General features: G+C 37.2%; 1 protein-coding gene across 1 annotated transcript in view; it reads right to left on the bottom strand.

The window, feature by feature from the left end:
- LOC140235653 (uncharacterized) overlaps positions 1 to 19068 on the bottom strand; it is a 70234-nt gene that overhangs the window by 15045 nt on the left and 36121 nt on the right. Inside the window, 3 exon segments of the mRNA XM_072315662.1 lie at positions 9803 to 10009; positions 10981 to 11163; positions 15560 to 15742. Coding sequence (XP_072171763.1) covers positions 9803 to 10009; positions 10981 to 11163; positions 15560 to 15742 — 573 coding nt within the window.

Genomic DNA, 19068 nt, shown 5'->3' with positions numbered 1-19068 from the left:
ACACTTGTAACACTTCCTCTAAAAAAAGGGGGGGGTAGAAATTATAATTGTTACTATACACACGGGTAATCGTTACTCCATTAACATCTATATACCACCCCCACTTATATGGTCCTTGTGGTACACTTGAAGCGACTAAATATCCTCCTACTGATATATCATTAAGTGTTCAACTTCTAAGTAATCTGTGTTATCGAACAACAAAAAATATATTCACTCCACCTTCTCCAAATGCTACGAAAAGAGCATCAAAATGGAGCATCAAATGCTCGAGCTCACTATACACAGTTCCTCAAACATACTTCCAGGTACATTGCTCACAATTCGCCATAAGAAGGCGTGTACGTGTAGGGGACATAAACTCAACAATCTCTTGCTGAGCTAATAATCATTCGGGCTTCTTAGCCCTTCATCTTGTCAGTCATGCACAAACACACACACACAAAAAAAAACACCTCGCGGTCGCATCATATATGATAAAAAAATATTGTTGTCGTGTATCATAGGCACTGATGAACATCTCACTCTTCTCCAAATTGCAACGTGGTGAGCCAACTCAAATATAATCGGGCGTATAACATCGCCAGGTAACTTGTTTGGCCACTGTTCCTAGTACATGAAATGTCCAATGTTCAATTGTCAGTGTACATCACCAATGTTGCAGGACGCGAAAAAGCATACAACAGGCGGATTGAAGAGAGTAGTTTTGCCAACGTTCAGCACATCCAGTGAACTGGTTTTCCACTGGCAGGTATCGCAGTTGACAGCAGCCTTCACCGCATCTTGAATGGCATTGCCGACTTTGGGGCGAAGTCCCGAAACCCAGTTGCCATCTAAATTATCAAAGCATTGTTACGAAACCTTACATACTACGGGCAGCTGACTTTTTTTATATACATAAATCTTGATGCTTAAATACTCAATTTTGTATAATAGCATGATGTAACATGAACTCTAAACAGTACACATCAATGTATCAGTCTTATTCATACCTAGCTTCACTAATATCATGTTGTTATAACGCTGTTTTCACCATCACGTTAGTGATATTCAATCTCACACAGCATACATGACAAATAATGCGTTTCATGTCACATCATTATTGTTCCTGTATAAAAAACAAAGAAATACACAAATAACCGAGAGTACTTACTGCTGGTTGTATGGAGAGTATTCTTCTCCGTAGAGAGGAAAAAGAACCCTGGCTTCAAGTGGTCCAGACTGGCTTAAAAGGATTAATAACTGGCGAGGTTCTGCTACGACTCCTCCTTCGACCACATCCCTGCTCAGTCTGTCACACACTTAAGATATTCTTACCCTATCATATACAAAACTACACAATGTACTACATATAAACCCTGGACGGCTTGCCCGCGGAATCTGGCACCTGTGGAAATTCCACCCTTTTGTCTCATCGCTTTTGTCTCATCGCATTCCCCACACAGCTGTCTGCAGTGGGTTATAGAAAACACACTCGTCATTTTGTTACAACACAACTCGCGCTTCATCACATTTCAACGCACTTATACTACACCAGCAATGGCAACTGTTCCTACTCTATTCACTGGTATATGTGACCGTGCACCTCAAAACGAACCTAAAGTTGCACACACTGATTTTGCGTGAGGACTGAAAATAAGTGAAATGAGTCAAACTAGCCGAACTTGACTTTTTCATATTTTCTGAAAGAGCGGGTCTTCTTTTGCATTATGCTAAAATTTGGTATCATAAAACGGGCAGGAAAGTGTGCTTTTTTAGCAGTTTATCACGAACATTTTGGGTAGAATAGTGTGATTAGGTGTGTCTCTAGAATCCCTTTTTCATTTCTGAAAAACCTTGTCCACACTCTTCACTTTCAACTCTAATAACTTTTGAAAGGATAGTGCTACTGCTTTGAAAGTTAATAATTATTAATTATGGACAGAATGTGTTAATGAGGCATGCTTAATTTCAGTTTAATCTGATAATCCCCTCGTTGTTGTTACTCCATTGGTTTACTTCCTGTTTTTTGTCCCATTCATCGCACAGCCAGCACGGTTTGGTAAAGATTAAGCGCTTGAATAGACACTGTACTTCAAAGCCTCTTTTCTCAGTCCACACTTTTCCCGCGTTTGTGCTTTCTTTCCAATATTTAGATAGGTTAGGAGAGTCCATTTGATTTGATTTATACATCATTTTAAAGCTTAAAATCTGCTCTTCCGGAATATGGTCTTAACTACAAACTCATGTCTGGCGACTTTTTGTTTGTTTTGAGATGCAGGGTCACATATATTCTAATAAAATAGAAACAAAAAACCAAATACATTTCTCCTGTGACATTCATTAATTCTTCCTCATTTGTTATATAATATTATTATTTGGGGTGCTTGTAGTAAGTATTTATTGCAGAAAAGAGCAGTACGTATCATTTCAAAGTCTTCATATGTGACCGTGCACCTCAAAACGAACATAAAGTCGCACACACTGATTTTGCGTGAGGACTGAAAATAAGTGAAATGGGTCAACCTAGCCGGACTTGACTTTTTCATATTTTCTGAAAGAGCGGATCTTCTTTTACATTATGCTAAAATTTGGTATCATAAAACGGGCAGGAAGGTGTGTTTTTTAGCAGTTTATCTCGAACACTTTTGGTAGAATAGAGTGATTAGGTGCGTCTTTAGAATCCATTTTTAATTTCTGAAAAACCTTGTCCACACTCTTCACTTTCAACTCTAATAACTTTTGAAAGGATAGTGCTACTGCTTTTGAAGTTGGCATTAATTATGGACAGAATGTGTTAATGAGGCATGCTTAATTTCAGTTTAATCTGATAATCCCTTCATTGTTGTTACTCTGGTGGTTTACTTCCTGTTTTTTGTCCCATTCATCGCACAGCCAGCACGGTTTGGTAAAGATTAAGCGCTTGAATAGACGCTGTACTTCAGAGCCTCTTTTCTCTGTTCACACTTTTCCCGAGTAAGGTGCTTTCTTTCTAATATTTAGATAGGTTAGGAGAGTCCATTTGATTTGAGTTATACATCATTTTAAAGCTTAAAGTCCGCTCTTTCAGAATATGGTCTTAACTAAAAATGCATGTCTGGCGACTTTTTGTTTGTTTTGAGGTGCACGGTCACATATGATAGCCATACAAAGCCATTGTTTTATGAATTGAATATACTGCCAGTATTTTTACTTTATGATTATCAAATGATTTGTTTTATGCATTCATATACTAATGATATGTTACCAGAAGTATTTGATAATTTGTTTGCGCAAAATAGGTCAATTCACAATTATAATACAAGATGTGCAAATGATTTTCGTGTGCAATATGGAAGGTCTTCATTACAAACTCTAATATCATATGCAGAGCACCTGATTTATGGAATAATATGTTACCTGAGAATATCAAACAATGCAGTGCTGTTAAAAGTTTTAAAGTAAAGATGAAAAGATATTCATTACAGAAGTTTATAACAGATAATTAGATAAAATTTCTTAAATCAGGCTAAGTTATTGTGTGCGTGTGTGTGTGTGTGTGTGTGTCTATGTACAAATGTCTCAATGTTCTTGATGTGCATGTCAATGTATGTTGCACCCGTTGTTTGTGTGTGTTTTTTTAAGAACTTATACTTTATGATTATTGTTGGATCTTCAAGTTATAAGTTATTTCATTACTTTCTGGAGATCCATCCATTTGCCATTCATATTGTCTTTTTTTTGCAACCGTTTATGTAATTTGCATTTTTACTTGTGTGTCAATGTTAAGTATCATGTCTTTTGTTCATGTTGTCATGGAAATTGGAAATAAATTCAATACAATTCAATTCGATTTATTTATTTATTTATCTATTCATGTTTTCTTTAAAAGCAGGGTTGTCCCGTTCAGAGCCCCAATGGCCTGCTTTGCAAGGGAGCCCTGTATCACATACAAAGGTTACAAAATCACAAATGATATCGGGTAACATATATACAAATAGAAAAAACAACAACAAATGAAAACATAGTACGACATAATACAAGTGGTGGTCATATGAAATAATGAATAAATCAAAAGATAGACTGGTGAAGCCGGAGGCGTTTCTTGAAAACTGGTAATGAAGGGGATGATTGAACGGAAATTGGTAGTGAGTTGAACATTTTACAAGCGGAGTATGAGAAGGAACGTTTCTTATTGTCTGTTTTTGGCTTAGGTAAATATAACTGATTTGTTAGGACATGTCTAGTAGGATATATAACATTACGTCGGGATAGAAGGCTACAAAGATAAGATGGGGCTGCGTCATTAACTATTTTATAGGCCAATATACAATACTGATATTCTAATCTCTTTTCAATGGATTGCAGTTTAAGTGTATCTAATAAGCTAACTGTTGATGTTCTATAATCTGCATTTAATACCATACGAGAATATTTATTTTGACATATTTGAAGTCTATGAATGTTCTTCTTAGTTAAGGATCCCCATACAGTGCAACAATAATCAATATGAGGGAGAATCAGAGAATAATATAATTGAATTAACATATCTTTTGTTAAGCAATGCTTGATTCTACGTATACACATTGTAACATACGAAACTTTTCTTATAACTTCATTTACCTGAGGAGACCAGTCGAGGTTTTGGTCAACCGTCACACCGAGGTATTTAAAATTTGTAACATTCTCAAGTCTTCTCTCGTTCATGGTAATTTCTAACTCGGAGAAACTCTTTTTCTTTCGGGATTTAAATAACATTACTTTTGTTTTGTTTGTATTAACTACCATTCTATTTTCCATAAACCATTTACTTAACACATGTACATCTGTTTGAAGCTGTTTTTGCACTGACTTCACGCCAAACCCTGAGGAAAAGACGGCAGTATCATCTGCACAAAGGGATATATTTGTTTGGGGGTGAAGAGGAATGTAAGCTATATCATTGATATACATACAAAATAGTAGGGGACCTAAAATGGATCCCTGCGGAACCCCCGCATAGACTGGAAGAAAATCACTCGTCACTCCCCTAAATGTGACACATTGTTGTCTACCTGTTACGTAAGATTCAAACCATGCCAACTCCACCTCTTTAATACCAAAACAATACAGCTTCGTTAATAGAAGATCATGTGGGATAGTGTCGAAGGCCTTTTTCAAATCTAAAAATACTGCACCTGTCAATCGCCCTTTATCGAGGTTATCGTAAATAAGGTCGGAGAACTCGGTTAAGCACGTACAAGTTGAATGCTTTGGTCTAAAGCCCGACTGACGATCACACAGAAGCTTTTCTTTGTCCAAGTAATTAAGTAGCTGTGAATGAATCGCCTTTTCAAACACTTTCGAAACCACGGATAAAAGGGATATTGGACGGAAATTGTTCACGTCGTTGGAGGATTTACGTTTTGGGATAGGAACAATGTTAGCAAGTTTAAAGTCCGATGGAAAATAACCAGATTGAATTGAATGATTGAAGATGTGAGTTAAGGGCGTAGCTATGAAAGGAGCACTGATTTTCAATAGTCTGGGATGCAGATCATCAAGACCTACAGCCTTAGTACAATCTAACTTGCTCAGTTCCTTCAAAGAAAATTCAACAGAAATATCCTCAAAAACAAATCTAGCCTAGATTGTGCCTGCTTTAAAAATAACCGAGAATAGTTAGTCTGTGTCTCATCAGAATTACTTTCACGAGCACATTCTCCTACGTTACTAAACATCACATTGAACTCGGTTGCAATTTTATGGGGGTCGGTTACTAATTCATCTTCTACCGTAATATTTAACACAGTACAGTACTCGATTTCTTTTCATCACGTAATAATTCATTCAAAAATTTCCATCCCCTTTTCCGATCATTGCTGACATCATTTAGCTGATCACGATACTATGCTCGCTTTAACCTCTTATTCATATTGTTAGCTTTGTTTCTGAAATGCTTGTATTGGTCCCAATACTTCAAATCCTTTGTTCTGTTAAATTTCCGTTTATTAAAATCTCTTTCTCTGGCAATTTCCAGATATTGGCTATTTATCCAGTGTGATCCTTTAAGTTTCTTACGAACTGTTATATATGGAGCGTGTTTATCACACAGCTTTGAGAACAAAAATACATTTTTTTTTTCAGTTTTGAGTCTACATCGTCTTGTGGCAGAAACACATCATTCCAATTTATACCTTCTATGTCACACAAAAAAGCGTTTTCATCAAAAGTTCTAAATGATCGAAAACAACAAATTTTAGGAGTTAATCTTGGAGATATAGCCTTTAACAACACATATACCAACGAATGGTCACTGATGCCTATTGACTGAACACCACATTGTAATTCTCCAAAGGAATTTGAAACACAAATTAGATCAATTAAGGTGGTGCTATTCGGGGTTACTCGAGTTGGTTCTTGAACTAGTTGTTGCAATCCCATCAATCTGCACAAGTTATTCAGTTTCTTTGACAGGGGATTGACTGTTAACATGTTACAATTAAAGTCCCCGAGTAATACAATTCTATCAGAAACAGAGGTGACATTATCAAGATGGTTTTCCAATACATCAAAAAAAGACACAGGGCTGTTAGATGGTCTGTATATTACACCTACTAAGAGGCTAGTCTCATGTCTAGGCTTCAGTTCAATCCATAGAATTTCTAAATCATCTTGTTCTAACTCAGATTTTCTTGTGTATGGTATGTCTTCACGAATATAGCATCCAACTCCCCCTCCGTATCCCTCTCTGTTTTTTGTTTCAAATTTATAACCATCAATCAATAACGTGCTACAGCATAAATCTTTTTCTAACCACGTTTCTGAGAGCGACATCAGATCATAGGGAGAGTGTTTTAAAAAATGTCTTAACTAATCCTTTTTATTTCGCAAACTTCGTATGTTCAAATGTGCTACCTTCATTCCTCTCCCTCCTGGAAATTTATCATCAAAATTTTGTTCAGAATTAAGTTTGCGTTCATTTTCCTGCCCAGTGTTGTGTGCAGTTGCACTCTCATGGTTTTCTGGGAAAATATCACAACAAAACGGTAGATGAGAAAATAGACATTTAGAGCATTGCCAGTTCACGAAATTTTCAGTGGGGTCGTCATATACTTGTTTTGATATACCTGCGCATTTTGTATGTACCCATCCATTACACAGTACACATAACAAAGCCTTTTGATTACATTTAACTGATTGTTTACAGAGAGCGCACGGGTATAAGATGACCATATAATACACACCAAATGAGGACTTAACAATACAAAATATATAATATAGGCCTATCACAAAGTTGAATGAAAAATTGTTTTACACTGCAAAGTGTTTGTACACTTGTTCGGGTAAAGTTTAACTGACGTTCAAGTCGGACAGTTTGGCAAGATCGCTCTCTTCGAGTTACCTTCGTGCGTCCGCCTTTGGAGTCTTTGACGATGATCACACCGTCTTGTGTCCATATTTGGTGGGTTCTGTTCCTGATGGCTTTCTTTATCCTCCAGAAGAGATTCGACCGCGTTTTCGTTAAGTTTTCATTGATGAACACGGGGATGGCTGACGAAGAATCGCGAAGTTTCCTCCTGGCGCCGTAGACCTTTTCACGGATCCTGTAGTTCGTGAATTTCACAATGATGTTCCGATGCCGTTTCTTTCGTCGAGAAGGTATGTTGGGCTGCCGGTTGTCTGGACCACCGTCAGGCAGAGGAGATCCCAGGCGATGACTCCGATCGATGTCTCCATCGTCCAGTTCGACGTCGAGCTCGTTTCGGCAGATGTCCTTGATGATGACGTCTGTACTTTCGCCATCTTTCTCCTCCACCCCAGCGAATATCAGACAGTTCCGCCTGAAGTATTGCTCCGAGTCGTCTATGGCTGATTTCAGACTTTTGACCTCTTTCTCAAGCGCCGCGATCTTGGAGTCGCGAGTCTCAATTTCGAAGTTTAGCGACCGCTTCACCTCGTCACACAGAGATTCATGTACATCATGGAGCAGCTTCGATTTAATGGAGTTCACAAGCTTTTGGACGAAGGTCGAGTCCGTGAGGAGATTTTCAATGACCGATTGAATGGCGGACGTTAGGTCTGAATCTTCCCAGTCACATTCGTCTTTCAGAATTTCAGCGGCTTTTTCAGGGTCCAGGTTACGATTTGCTCCCGGGGGTACGTCGGGCTTGGGCTTTTCATTGCGCCGTTGTCGTCTACTCGCTCCCGACATTTCAGTTCTTGGCCGCTTTTCCTATTCAGAAGTACACGGTTGGCGGAGCACCGAGGCACACACGTTCACACACGGTCACTCATTCATGATGAGATTCAATTCAATATTTTGTACATAATTGTTAGCCTGTTCCAGAGTGGCCAAATCAAGGTTTTGCAGCATTAAAGTGACTCTTGAGGTATTATGGTAGCGATTCAGAGTGAATCTCGCAGCTCTTCTAGGGACCATATCCACTTTGTGGATGAGGTTCTTGGAAGATGGATCCCAAACAGAGGAAGCACACTCTTCAATTGGTAGAACCAACGTTTTGTAAGCTGCGGCTTTGACATCAGCAGATTTTAAGGGAAGGATTGCGTCTTAGAAATGCAAGGACGTTATTGGCTTTATTGAAAGTATTGTTGATGTGTTCGGTCCACTTCAAATCAGAAGTGATGGTTACACCAAAGTACTTCACGAATTCAACAGATTCGAGAAGGGCGTTGTTCAGATGATAAACGAGTGGCACTGTTTTTCTTTTCCTGGAAACTGTCAAAATCTCGCATTTATCTTTGTTCATACATGGAAAACAGCAGAAAAGCACAGTGTCTTTCAATATACTAAATGTATTATCAATGAGAGAGACCTCTACACATGTAAATTGAAGATATGAATATAAGATCGACCCAAGTCCAATTTTTGGCCAAATTCAGTTTGACATGGGAAATTGTAGCTTATGCATGGACTCATCTTGTGTATAAATAATAAATCCTAATTACCCCCGGAAGTGCCAGAAATGAATGAGTTAAATATTATATCAATGTAAAAATGAAGGACTTGGGTCATTCTTACATTCACATTATAGCGCCCTCTCTCATCCTTCTCTTATCTCTATAGCAGAATATCATGTATATGAACCAAAGAACGACCCAAGTCCATATTGTGATTCAAAGAACGACCCAAGTCCATCACACAAAATGGCCTCTCCACAATTAATGTAAATGTTAATTGTCATGATAATAATATGTTCTAATTTGTATATACAATGTTGCCTTCCCGTCACAGTTAAATAGAATATTATTGGACAAATAAATAAGATATGAAGTTTTTTTTAAGTTTACTCGAAATGGTCTTCCATGGACTTGGGTCGTTCTTATATTCATATACTCAATTGTCTTTCATCATATGTGCCTCGAAATCATGGGTCACCCCTGTCTTCGCTTGTGTAAGAGTACATAATTATGTTTGTCTCCGTATGTACACTGATTAGGGTGTGATTATGTGTGTGTCTATGTTTTGTTTTGTTTATTTTTTTGTGAGTGGATGGAGTACACGTGTGTTGTCACTCCTTGATGTGGAAAAAGTGAAAAATCAAATAACCAAAGAAATCACAACGGAAAATATATGAGATGAATTTGAAGGAAATTTGACGAAAACTATCGCTAGAATTCGAATTGGAAATAACGAGAATGACTGAATAGACTTTGTTCACAAACAATCAACAAAAGATGAATTAGAATCTAGGACTGGCATATTCTAGATTTCCCAGCAATATTGTACTACAAAAAAAAAACAAACAAAGGAAAAACAAATAATACACTGTCAGTCATTTGACAAAAGAGGGGCACTGTTACACACCATAAGCAATTGATTCGATGGTTAAAGATCACATACCTGACAGGATGATGCTGAGGCGGCTGCTGCTGAGAGGAAATCATCGGTCAAGTAGCGGCACCACAGACTAAACTTCGTAAGATTTGGCAAGGCACACACACAGCGCACCAAGTCTCCTCCAAGCGATGATTCATATTGAGAATCGTCATGAGATTGAGATTTAGAATCACCAAAGATTCTGCGAAAATTAAACACGAGATCGCGGATCTGTTGAAAAACAAGGAGCAAAAAAAAAAGCAATTCTTCTGAAGGACTGGATACATTTGTACGTACATAAGACCAATAATTGATTTATAGATAGAGAAGCCTGTGAAATGTCCTGATGGTTTACATATATTTTAGTCATGGAAAGAAGGTCAAACGATATCTATTATACCAAAATCTGCTCCCTGTCCTGTTTCACGATACCACTTGCAGTTTGTGACTGGACAATGTTCCGACTAATACAATGTAATATATTAAGACATCAACCACAAATGTAATAATTCAATACACTTTTATATAAAACGTGTGAGTTAAGATTGGAATATTGCCAATGTTTGTTTGTTTTATTTGTTTGTTTTATTTCCGTACTAAAAAAAAAAATAATAATGTTTCACCTAAAAAGATAAATTAAACAATATACGGAAGGTGAGCACAGCCAGTGGTTCAAGTATAGGAGAGTATGTTTATTCTGTTTATTCCATGTCCGTATAATCTATCTCCTCAAACTAGAAATGTGATCTGATGCAATAGTACAAACGTACTTAAGTAGATTTTATTTGGGTCAAGAGTGGTCGTACGTAAACGATGTTAATCATGGCGGTAAGAGAGGTATGAGAGACGGAGAGAGAGAAAAAAAATAAAAGTGGTTCCCAGAACAAACAAAAAAATCGGAAGATGTGAAATATCGTCGCCTCGACTTACCAGAAAGTAAAAGGCCAGGTGTCAGATCTCGTTCTTTTTTATTGTATTCTGTTTATAGTAAAACATTCATTTCAACAAAAGTACCCTTAACAAGGGATAACAGATGAAGAAGACTAGTTACAAATAACCTTAGTTCTGTCACAGTGCTGTCGATCTGCTAGAAATAGAAATATATGAATCATTTTATCTTTCAAGAAAATCATGATTTGCCTTATCCGTTTTCACGTATGGCCTTCTACGACGCCCAAAAGCAAAGGACGTAGATTACATGCCTGACAGGATGATGTTTAAGCAATGGCTGTTGAGAGGAAACCATCGGGCAAGAAGAGGCATGACAGCATGAACTTCCGTAGACTTGGCATAGTACACACCCATCGGGCCAAGTCACCTCCTCCTGAGGACTGACGTTTTAAATCCTCTTGCTCTTTGTTGAGATGCAACTGCAGATCTTGAATCTGTGGAGAAAAAAGAGAGAAAATAACAACAATAAAAATAGAGTTAAATTAGCGAGAATGCATGACGAAAAAAGAGTACATAAAAACGAATAACACTCGAATATGCCTTACACCAGTACGTGCACGCATTTCAAGTCACAAACATTAGATCCAATTATTATTAACGGATTAAAGATTGATGAGAACGAATTGTACTCCCTGTCCTATTCCTGGTTACCAGTACAGATAAAAGTACGCTTGAAAATTATTCATCAGGCGCGTAATGAAAAAAATAGAAAAATAAAAGGCCAACGCATTTTGAAGTGACTGGATTTGTATATTTGTTCTAATTTGTCATTGTTATCTGTTATCGATATGACAACCAGTGAAATCATGGATTCTCCTGATTAATCAAGTGATCAGTTACTGGGTCAAAAACAGTAAGATGTACTCTGTTTTCAAATAAAGACTAAGAAGTGTCGAAAAGAAAAGTCAGCTGAACCGGTGATCCAAATACACTTTTGTCATTCATTCTGCTTGTTTAAGTTTGTGGCCAGGTTTTGATCAAATACTAAAATCATTCAAAGATATCATGGCAAATTTATACTAACAGGGTAAGAACTACTAAGACTTTTTCGATCCCCACCCTTTAAAACCAGTGTTTACGGACGGATTCTCAAAATCAAAAAAAAAAAAAAAATAGATGCTCATCATATTGGCAATAAAGGGGAAAAAAGGCCAACCCACACAGTCCATTTTCTTTGTTCATATTCAACACACAGTTCACAGTGAAAACCATCTCTTGACTATGAAGAGAGAAAAATGAATAATGGGTTAGCCTTTGTGGCAGTGAGAAATTATCGCCGACATGGCCATGTTAGCGGTTATGGACCTTTTTGATACACAATATAATATATGTAATGTGTGTATGTTGTTCATTATTTCTATTATTATTATTATTATTATTATTATTATTACTGCTACTACTACTAATTTTATTTTGATGAACAGGATACGTACTCCAGCAAAAGATTGTCACTGTTCCAATACTTGCTACATGTATTAGGACATAATACTATACCTCTGCTTTACATAATTGTGTCATGATGCTCACAAATATATTATCACCTAGCTGTGTGACTTGGCACTGCACTGCACTAAACCTACACCCTACTTACTTGTATTCGACTCAGGTTCTTGTTATACTGCATACGGAGAACATACTGTTGGGACCGCCGAGTTGGTACCCAAAACAGTTGGAGTTAAACTCTAAAGGACGTACACAAGAAGAAACCAGGCAACCAGTCATTTCGATGGTTCATGTCTCAAAAGTAGTCTTTTATTCGAGCTCGCAAGATTACATGACTATGACAAGCCAGTGCTCATTCCAAGACTGCCTTTTACTCCAGTCAGCGTCCCAAGATATACTCCTCAACACTCACTCTTAATTTCTTACATTATCAAAGCATCATTCATCACCTTCTTGTATACAATGACTGTCTTCTACAGTGACCGTTACCAATGACCATTTGTGGTCTGGTCTGGGGACAGGGAGTCTACTTGGGGGTGATAAACTCTAGGGGGCTCGTCCGTGGTAAGGGGAAAGGAAGAACCACAGATACAAACAATGTTCTCAGTTAATGTGTCCGCCCATAAGACTTGCCCTACCAACTTTCAAGTGGAGTCCCAATTTGCCTAACTCTGGGACCGTAACAATACATGTATAAATCAAACAATGCTAACGTTTATTGTGCACACCCGGTTTGATATACGGGGTTGTAGATAAATTTTGTCGAGATCATATTTTGTCTATCGGACACCTCGTCTACTGAATCGGCAGTCAATTTAAAAACATCAAATCGTAACGGAATGAGGTTGATTTACAGAGGAGCGCATTGAGATAGGCCTAGTTGACAAGTTTGACGTGCGCTGTACAAAAACAAGTTGCACATGCATATGTATCAAGAAGATACTTGGAAACATTTCCGAGATATGGAGAAAAGAGTGAAATTTTAGCTTTTCACTTGACCTTTCACCACATAACTTTCTCTAGATTTGTTTTTAATGGCGTAATACATGTTTACTCTAGGTTTGAAGACAACACATTTGGCTCTTGCATAGATATGAGGAAATAGTGACATTTTGAGCATTAAAACTTGACCTTTGACCTTTTATCTTTGATCTTTGACATTGAGCATTGGCACTCAATATATAGTACATAGGCACAACTTCGTCCAGTCATACATACAGATGCCTAATTTCATTAGTATATCTCAAACGGTTCTCAAGTTATGCTGTCCAAACACAATAATACGGACGGACGGACAACCCGAAAACATATGCCTCCGGCCGCGGCTACACTTTGTGATGAAAGGATTAAAAAATAAAATGGTTTAAATAGGAAGTATGTAGGATGGAACATAAATACGTGAGAACAGTGCTCATGAAAAGAATGGAGCATGTATCTAACTTTTGCATTCCAAGCCACGGATGTCAAGTGATTTTTTTTTTTTACTAAGGTTTGATGAAAACGACATCTCCCCTCTGTCGTAATCCAGGATACCATTTTAGCAAAGAGAGCAGAAGTACATAATTCACAAGGAGAGTATCGCTAACTTAAAGGACAAGTTCACCTTCACAAACATAAGGATTGAGAAAATGCAACAATATTAGTAGAACACATCAGTGAAAGTTTGAGGAAAATTGGACAATCGATGCAAAAGTTATGAATTTTTTAAATTTTTGTGTTGGAACCGCTGGATGAGGAGACTACTACAGCTTGTGAGTCATATGCGTACAACAGTATAAAGAAAATACAAAAGAAAATTCAACATATTTTCACTTTTTTCGCATAATAAAAGAGCAATTGACTTGCCTCTTTCTAAAGGCAGGGGGAATAATATTACCCATAACATTTATCGGTAACGAGTCAGGGGAATGTGTACTTTTTTCAAAAGATGGAATTTTGTGAAATTCTCTTTATATTTTCCTTATATTGTTGTACGCATGTGACATCTAAGTTATTCATACACTGCAGTAGTCTTCTCATACAGCGGGTACTGCACAAAAACTTCAAAAATTCATAACTTTTGAACGGATTGTCTGATTTTCCTCAAACTTTCAATGATGTGTTCTACTAATATTGCTACATTCTCTCAATCCTTATGTTTATGAAGGTGAACTTGTCCTTTAATGGTTTAATGTATTTAAAGTGTGTGAGTTTATATAAGAATAATATGAAGAGTTTGTTCCAAAAAACCGATAAGTCCATATTTGCCAAATGGAGATAATTGCGATTAAAGGTCAGAAAATAAAGAGAATAATAAGAAATTTTTTGCTTCTTTTAACCATAACTTCAAAAATGTACCTTTATATGTAGTGACCAGTACATCGCTTATAAGGTATTGTTTTATACTTTATAACAGAGACCGTATTTCAAACTCTTCAAAAATGGACTTATCGGTTTTTGCGAACAAACTCTTCATATCAACATTGTGTCATGTTATCGATATGGTATGGGCCAAGTGGACTCATGGGGACATTTCTGATCAGCTAATGATCTGTTACTGGATCGAGAATACTATGATAGGTAGGCCTACCCTGTTTTCATGGTTTTCGAAAACAAATAAAAAGGACAAGGAGTGTCCAGACCAAGCCATGTAACACTTGACTGAGTCATTAAATCCAGTTAGCTATATATCATTCCCCATCTGAGGTCTCCTCAAACTTCATTTTCCTCTGTATTCTGTTTCCTTAATGTTGTTGTCAGCGTTTTATAATCATTGTGTTGTGATTACAAGGATAACATCTTTAAGGGTTGAACCAATAAGACTTCATCCACTTTTGGAGTCAAGAAAAGTCTCGTATAAAGCATGCAAAATTCGCACACCGCACTAGATACTCATGAGTATACGGGGAAGAGAGAGGAGGATTAAGTTAATTTATTTTACTTTGTTTTATTTTGTGCAGCAGTAGCATCACAGGCTACCCCTCTTTCTAGAAACTATTAAATGCCACCGAGAGATCATTTCTTCATAAAAAATGGACTTTTTAGGGTCCATGAAGACCAAAAAGGAATAACTGAGATCTTGTCTTGTCGAAATCTCTGCCAAGGAAGACAAGGAATCCGGTTGTACTCTCTCGTTTTCTTGATATCCCTAAATTCTGTTTATTTTTAATAAATCAACAATGTAACAGATGTGTCCTTACCGGTTCTATCTTTCATAATGAATTGAGGGTTAAACATTGGGGATGACTACGGTTACACACAATTTTAAGCATAGCACCTCACTGAAATGTCAATCTGCGAGAGAAAAAAAAAATACTATCACGGGAAGTCAAACACGACTTGTGGTTAACTATTTTTGAAATGAGGTGTACTATGATTCCAAAAGCACCTAACTAACAGATTACATACCTGACAGGATGATGCTGAGGTAACGGCTGTTGAGAGGAAGCTGCCAGGCAAGTAGGGGCAATACAGAGTGAAATTCGAAAGACGTGGCATAGCACACACCCATTGGGCAAAGTCACCTCCCGCTGATGATTTATGCCCGAAATCTTGATGATCTTCGGTATAATATAACCTCAAGTCTTGAATCTGTGAAAAAAAATATTAAAGAAAACAAAAGACACAACGTAAAAGAGTTAGGATCCCATGCAATATTCACAACGCACCGACACAGCTGGCTTGCATAGCACGACCGTAATGAGTTTCAACAAAACTTATGAAAAATCATTATCATAAGTACAATGACATTTATTTTCTAAGTACTCTGCACTTCACACGTCTGTTTTTGGGGGCAACTATCGCATGATGCAACATGTCTTATGGTTGTTTTGCCTTTGTGTATTAATCAGTAACTGTACTTAGATAACGTTTTGTATCGAATATATATAATTTCAATAGATATATCATAATCATATTCTGATATATCAAGATTTTACCGATTTTTAGCAAATCCACGAGTAAGCAAGCATTTAAATAGTCTTGTATATACAGCAGTTTGACATTGGTTTTCTTTGCTTCAGAAGTCAAAATGTTTTAAAATAGATGTGAACATCACAAATCACAAACTGATTATGAACAGACGGACAGAACGACGGACGGACGGACGGACAACCCCAAAAGATGATGTCGACAAGCAGATGCGTATGTAATCTGCTGTAGATTTTCTGGTGTGCTTGTTACATATCACTTAGCTCTGGAAGCATGTCGCCCCAAAATAATAAAGTATCAAAAGCAAAAGCAAATGTAATGTGTCAACTTTTTGGGGATATCCGTGTAAAGACCGCGAAGGGACCCAGTTGCATCCGTGCTCTTCCTTGATATCCTTGTATATTATTATCGTTATTGTTATTATTATGATTATTGCGGTTGTTTTGTTTTGTTTTGTTGTTGTTGTTTTGTTTGTTTGTTTGTTTTTTTTTGGGGGGGGGGGTACTATTGCTACAATATCATTAATCTTGCATGAATGCGGTAAGGATATGTTCTACCTCCTATCTCTTTGTAACATTCATCTATCATCTTCACAACAAATTTCAAGACACCATTATGTTTGTGTCATGTAACTAGTTAGTAGGGATATTCATTCCACTTTGAAATACTGCGATAGTAATTGACATCATCAGACAATGATTATTTTTTTTTAGTATGAAAGGAAGGGTTCATCATGAATCCAAAACCCAAAGAGAAGTGCGATTTCAAATGGCTTATAGGTGCCCGCCTTTTACAAGGATCGCTATGTTTCACTTTGTTTCTGGATATCTCTACCATTTCAAAACCGATCTTCACCAGTTCACCAAATGAACTTTGATTTCCTGTCAGAATTGTATGCTCTTTAACATTTCTTTCTTTTCAGAGTACGTTGTATCTCTAAAAAGGCTAATAGCTGAATCCTCATCTCAACCAATACTATTTCATGCTTAACACCGTGAATATGCTTCTCTGCCCCTCGAAAATAATGCGGACAGTTTATCAACATGGTAGCACATTGATTTGATGAAACTGCAATACTGAAGCTGTACTTTTGTACATGTTTGGATTAGTTTCTTTTTGATAGCAGCGGAATAGTGTGCAATCAAAGCCGACTTATGGATGTTATCATAACAAGTTACCGAGTCTTATACGATACACTGTTACCTGAAATCTTTAATCATGATTTTGCAATTTTCGTCTTTTGCGTTAACTTTCAGTATATACATTATGTATCAAAATGGACTGCGCAATTTTAGATATTAAATAGAGTTATTCTTGACAACGGTTTGTTACATTAAACATTATTGTTACATTAAACGTATTCAAACGTCGCATATCGCCCCGACGAATTGCCATTATACTGTACCACCGAAGTTCTGTCGAAGTAATGTCAGACATTTGATTTTGCGTCCGGAAATGGATAACAATAATATTCGACTCCGTATACGATGATGAACGATGATGAAATAAATATCGCATGTTTGCTTTGACGTTCGGAAATGACTTCTAATAATTTACAACTCCGTATGATGATAAAATGAATGCCGGATATTTGCTTTTACGTTCGAAAGTAAATAGCAATAACATTCAGCTCCGAAAGATGCTATGATATTAATGTCGGATATTTGCTTTGACCATCGGAAATGAATAACAATTATGTTCAACTCCGCATTGTACGATGATAAAATAGATGCCTGATGTTTGCTTTCAAGCTCTGGACTTGTGGAAAGATATGATAATGTATGTTCGTCACTTTTTTTTCATGATTCATTCAAGAATTTCGGGAGTCTGATAGCCATCGGATCTCGTTACGATGTTTTTGCATTGTTTACAGACAAGTATGGCAAACATAAGAGCAAGCCTTCATAGAAGATGAATTATCCCGGTGGCATCATTGAACGACAATTCAGGTTCAATGGTCAATCGTCGGGACCACTCGCGACGTTAGAAAAAAATAAAAACCTCAGCATCGAGCGGCGATTTAAGTTGAATGAGCAATCGTCGGGACGATAAGTGCGACGTTTGAACAATTATTATGGATTAACAAACTCGCCACGGAATGGTGATTTAAATTCAATGGTCAATCGTCGGGACGATGTGCGACGCGAAGCCATCACCAAATCCCTTCACAAAACAGTGAGTCAAGTTGAATACGCAATCGTCGGGGACGATGTACGACGTTTGAACAATCATTGAAACGCCTCGCCGATCAACAAAAGATCTCCTTAATTGATTAACCGCGACGAAAAGAGACGTCTTCGTTCCGACTCGTCGGGACCATCTATTGTTGATTTTTTTGATGAGCCAAAAAGAGCGCAGTAATGAGCACATTAGGCCAAAAATTTAGATCGTTGGGGACGATTGGCGACAATCTTTTGTCTCATATCGTCGCGACGAAGATATCTCCCTAACATAATTTCTCTGTTGTGTCCTATACAGTGCACAATACCTGGCATGATACCTATTCCCCATCAGACAGCTTCGATAAAGGTTCATGTTCAACTTGGTAGGATGATAATTATGTCGTCATGACGATATAACACAGGCCTGTAGGCCTACGTGTGTAATGCATGTATAATCCTGAAGTCGACTCGGTATATTATCATAATCATTAAATGTTTTCCCCTATGGCGACTTATAGTTTTGTTTGTTTTTTCTGTTTTTTTTTATAAATAAACTTCTACATGGTAACATAAATACCTTTATATTATAAAATTATAATGTCGACATAATGGCCCCAATGCACGAAGGTGGTACAAATGTGACACTGCACCTCAAAACAAACAAAAAGTCGCCAGACATGAATTTTTAGTTAAGACCATATTCTAAAAGAGCAGACTTTAAGCTTTAAAATGATGTATAACTCAAATCAAATGGACTCTCCTAACCTATCTAAATATTGGAAAGAAAGCACAAACTTAGGAAAAGTGTGAACTGAGAAAAGAGGC

Source organism: Diadema setosum, chromosome 12 (genome assembly GCF_964275005.1).
Source record: "Diadema setosum chromosome 12, eeDiaSeto1, whole genome shotgun sequence".
Taxonomy (NCBI): domain Eukaryota; kingdom Metazoa; phylum Echinodermata; class Echinoidea; order Diadematoida; family Diadematidae; genus Diadema; species Diadema setosum.
Note: the sequence above shows the minus strand (reverse complement) of the source record. Positions and strands in the feature narration are given on the sequence as shown.